This window comes from Pyxicephalus adspersus, chromosome 1 (assembly GCF_032062135.1).
Source record: "Pyxicephalus adspersus chromosome 1, UCB_Pads_2.0, whole genome shotgun sequence".
Classification (NCBI taxonomy): Eukaryota; Metazoa; Chordata; class Amphibia; order Anura; family Pyxicephalidae; genus Pyxicephalus; species Pyxicephalus adspersus.
In genome coordinates, this window is record NC_092858.1 from 101,037,823 (window position 1) to 101,042,852 (window position 5,030).

A 5,030-nucleotide genomic window follows, 5' to 3' on the forward strand; every position below is an offset into this window, starting at 1 on the left:
GGATGCATTTAGCACCCTAGCTAGTTAAGTAAATCCCCAACATTACCATCAAATAAACAAAAGAACATGAAGTTGCAACATGATCAGTTGGATTGTTTTGTTTTTTGTTTTGTTTTTGTTGATACATTTATGTATCTTGGTTTAAATATATCTTTAGATTTATATATTATACTTATTATATACATAACCACCCATTTACTGTATTATGTAAACTGGCAATAAAACACAGAAACACAAAGCTCACCTTTTTCTATTGTATTTGCTCCTTTATTACCTCCTCGCTAGGGTAAATAGGAAATCCAATCATCAAAAGAAGGAAGTTGTCAAGTTGTGATAGGGGGATTATAAATACTGTACATACTAAGAAGTCATTTTGGCAAAACCTCTTTCTGATTCAGTTTTAATCCCTTAGCAATTTTAACAATGTTTTGCATCTTGTAGCTAAGCAGCCTTGACTATGCAATTCATCTAAGGGTCCTTTATGTATTATTATTTGTTCATGATTCTAGTGTAAAACAACCACTAAAAGTTAATAAAAAAACTAAGTACCTTCCTTTGATTGAATGTGGCTTCTTAGGTGTAGAAGATGAATATCTGCTGGTGACAGAGACAAAAAAAAGAAAAACAAATTTAAACATCTTTAAAAACCAAAAAGTTAGTGTATAATTTTAATATACCATAGTTTATAATAATATAATAATAATATAAGCTATAATAGTTTTGTGTCATTCTCCTTCTCTTACTATTTCCATGTGTGTGTGTGTATATATATAATCTCTCTCTCTCTCTCAGCTGGCTGCTTGTGAAAAAAAACTCAACATTTTGTAAAAATTTTACATTTTTCATGCATGTGCAGCTTATTGTGGGATGCCAGAATACCCAACATATACAGGCCTCCCCTGTGGCTGCCCTTACTGAATAAACTTCAGTGTGGGAGTTACGGCAGCCTAACCAAACAAGAAGGTCAAAGACCCAACTCTGGGAAGATCTGTTCAAGATGGCTGCATCCACACCCACAGGTGTGAGTGAGGACAGGTGAGTGCAATTAAAGATTGCAATCAGACAGGAAAGGTAATTTTATTGCAGAGATGCCCTAATGGTCCTGGTTGAATTTTTCTAACTTTTGGGTTTAGACACTTTACACTTTAAGGAAAGAGATATCTGCTTAGATATTGACCAGATGAGATTGTAGATATTTTCATGTGACGACAGCATATGTCTCTGTATGTGGTTATATGACTGTTTCCCTATGCTAGACAGACCATTGAATTGTTGAAAAACTAGTTGGTGAGTGATTATGATGCATAGATACACCATAACGTCTTTCTTTTAAGTGGAATCTGTAACCGCCTTACAAGTGATTAAAAGAAAACCTGTAATTTGAGATGCATTATGAAATTGTAGATTCTGTGATAATTTAGATTTAGGTTGTTTGGTTCACTTTTCTATAAATTACCATGGGTAAAGATCTGTGCATCTTTAAAAATTAAATCGGTCTTTGATGTAGAATCATCAGAATTAGCTTACAAATACAGATCACAGCTTACTCCTACACTCCAATAAACTAATGACAGCCTCCTCATTAATATTTATTACTCTCAATGCAACTTTTTTTCTTCTGTATGCATAATTGGAAATGTCAGCAGTGGAAATGTACTAAAAAAAGAATAAGTAAGAGAACTAAAAAGCCTGGCCTCATTTGCACAACAGAGGCAGGTCTGTGGCATTTTAGGACCTTCATCTTGACACCAACCTTGCAAGCTCAGCCTTGGCAGGAGGCTGCTTGACCTCAGGAGCAGAGGCTCCATTATTCTTGTATGAGGATTCTGAGGAAAAGCACACAGAAAAAAATGATTAAGGGTAATACAACAAGAGGAAACGATACTGAAAATAAAAGCATGTACAAAGTGAGTACAGCAAATTTATTATTTCTATGTCAGTTCTATTACAGCCATATTTGTGCTACAAAACCTGAGGATATCTGTCCTGACTCTGATAAAATACAAAATAATGAAGGATATCGGAGCTCTAGTACAAAAAGAACAGAGGTCAACTTTACATTACACCATTTGCCAATTAAAAAATAAAATGAGGTACAGATCTTCCTGTTTTATTATTTATTTAGGCCTGCCATAAGTTTGCATCAAAAAACATTAAAGGAAAGGAAAGTTAAAATAAATCCAGCCAAAGCTTGCCTTAGTTTTGTATAACATAGGGAGGGATTCAAACCTGTGCCAGATTTTATTTGCTGATTTTAATTGGGGGACCTTTTAAACAGATTCCTGTGGGGTTGACAATGTTGGATCTGCAATGGCAACTAAAAGAGAAATAAAAAAGCAAGTTTAAATTTTTTTCAGTGTCCCTGTTGCAAATATTTTTCCTTGTTTCTTGTCCAGCGAATGTATGTCAGAAGGACAGAAAGTAAGGGTTGACAATGTTGGATCTGCAATGGCAACTAAAAGAGAAATAAAAATGCTTATTTAAAATTTTTTCAGTGTTCCTGCTACAAATATTTTTCCTTGTTTCTTCTCTAACGGAAGTTTTGCCGAAAGACCGGAAAGTAAAATAAATTCTCCCAAAAGAACTAATAGTGACAGTTGAAACTTTTCCTAGGTTCTAAAACTTTCATTACCCGGCCCAAACTTAAAAAAAGGTTTTGGGTTTAAATAAATTTAAACTATATTTAACTAGAAATGGGCACATACATATATTGTAGACAAAAAGGAGTATTACTTGTGACTGGTCTGATTGATACCATAGCCTTTATCACTGCTGCGCCACCTGCATTTATGACATAATTAAATCAAATCTCATTCCCTGTTCTGTTCACTCCAACTAATCTATAATTCTATATTAGAAGACAGAGGAGGGCTGACAGTATGGTGGAGCCATGTGACACAGATCAACACACTATTATCTGTTCTTGCTCTGTGCACTTGCTAGATTTCTGGTACCTGGCACAATCTTTCATGATCATTTCCAATGGCAGGAGAACAAATGAGTACTTTACTGTCAGTGCTATTCAATTCTATGGAGAAGGAAAGACGGGCAGGAGGAACCCCATTGCGTCCTCGACCATAGGAAATGATGGCAGTCACCCCCGGTCAATCACTGTATATAGCTTTATATTGTGTATTAAAAACCAAATGCATGTTTTAGTAAATTGCATATACACCCTTTATTATAACACTTTGCCTGCTGTAGTATTTCTTCCATTTCTGTACCCACTTACCCAATATTTTCTTCCAATCCCTTATAATGATTTTGGCAAGTTCTACAACGTGGTGATCCTTGTTGTGCTTCCTTAACTTGTTTACAGTAACCCCAATCTTTGTACTCTGGAAATAGAAGTAAATACTCTGGTCAATTCATTTTGTAAAATATATATATATATATATATATATATATATATATATTACTCTAACAAAGAATAAGGTAGAACGTATCTTTTGTACTTTTTCTTTTATTCCCCCTAAAATTCCCACAAACAACTGTTTTTACTGCCAGTGAAGTCTTAATGCAGCTTCCTGTGAATCAGCATCTGGCAGGACACAGCCTAACCCACTGCTTTCAGAACTGCACTGGCCCTGTTGCTTGATCCCTCCCACTGTGATCTGCAGTGTTTGGGAGGGAGAGCATGTGAGACACAAACAAAAAGAGGATTCAGCTCCTATAACCCTATAACATCTAATGTAACATCTAAAGTAACTTTATTTGGTACTTTTTAAACTGTTTAGTTGTGCCGTAAATCACATTAGAGTTTTAGCAAACCCCTAACAGGGGCAACTCTTACCCGAAGAATGGGGACTGTCACAGGAAATCTCTGCAGCTCCTTTAAGAGATCCAGAATTCGATCCTAAAGAATAAATAGTAAAGAAATAATTACAAAAATAATAAAACATGTGATATACAGGATTGCTAAATCAGTCATTTGGCATAGTCTCCAGTGAGGACATTTATAGAAGCTGCCAATACCTCTTACCTCTTGCCAATACCAAAAATCCTAGCTGCAAGCACAGCTGTACTGAGACAACATGCTGCCATGGGCACATCAAAACGCTGTCTGGTTTGTAAGGATTCATCTTTGCTAAATGGTAATTTGCAGTATTGAAGGCAGCATTCTGTCTGTTTTATATGTAAAATTACTTATTAAAACAACTAGACTAGAACGTAGAGATGGTGTCATGTTCCTAAGACTTCAGGGAACCTTTGACTATTTTCATTATGATCAGTACCACCTTGCTGCATTTCACCACAAATGTCCAGAGGTGAACAGAAGATTAAAGAAAAATATAGAAAAAGCTATAATAACCTGTAATAAAGTGATAATACTGTCCTATTCTAACCCTGTTGCCCTCATAGGCATTGGCCTAAAAGTAACATTATAGTAAATGCATCCCTGGTTGACTTTCAGTCACTGACCTCAAGATCTTAAAGTCACAAGCAAATTTAGAAGTTTTGGTGTTTTAGATGTTCAAATGGTGTATGCTGTGTTTTCTCCTGGTTTCCAAAAAAATTATGCCCAGAAATGCCTTGAAATTCCACCAGAGCAGCTTTGGGTGTTTAAATGAGTAAACTGGGCCTTACACAGAGGGTGATCATGTTAATTTAGCTATGCTCTAATCCTACCTAGTCTAGAATGACTCGAAAAAATACTATGTCATGTAGTAACACGGCAAGGACTTTTGGTTTCAAAACAAAGACTGAAAAATCTAATTTTCATCTTACATGTGAAATGGAGGTAGTGTCAAGTATAAACTCTAATGGCCATTTTAATGCATATAGTGTACGGCTATCTTTTCTCTACCCGTGTACTTCAGTTGTTTTTAATGCAATGAGCATTATTTTTCATCAATAAAATTTATAGTCTGCTGTGGCAGGCTGAAGATAAAGACTGTTGTGTGGCCCCCAATTAGGGACAGTCCTGGAAGTAGTGTGAATATTGCTCAATAGAGTTATGTACTCAACAGAGAACGTGAGTTGTAAAAAAGCAGGGCCCTGGAGGTAGACAGCTTTACCCGCAGCCTGCT

The 5,030-nt window shown here is 35.8% G+C and overlaps 1 protein-coding gene across 8 annotated transcripts in view; it reads right to left on the reverse strand.

The window, feature by feature from the left end:
• Positions 1 to 5,030, reverse strand: part of LOC140337309 (transcription elongation factor A protein 3-like) — a 30,086-nt gene that overhangs the window by 15,121 nt on the left and 9,935 nt on the right. For 7 of the 8 annotated variants that reach the window (XM_072421016.1, XM_072421010.1, XM_072420994.1 and 4 more), the window contains exons 2-5: positions 3,794 to 3,856; positions 3,233 to 3,338; positions 1,754 to 1,826; positions 550 to 597 (exon numbers count right to left, since the gene is read on the reverse strand). In XM_072421016.1, the coding sequence (XP_072277117.1) occupies positions 550 to 597; positions 1,754 to 1,826; positions 3,233 to 3,338; positions 3,794 to 3,856 (290 nt within the window). The remainder of the gene's footprint in view (positions 1 to 549; positions 598 to 1,753; positions 1,827 to 3,232; positions 3,339 to 3,793; positions 3,857 to 5,030) is intronic. The other variant, XM_072421003.1, reaches the window with a different exon arrangement.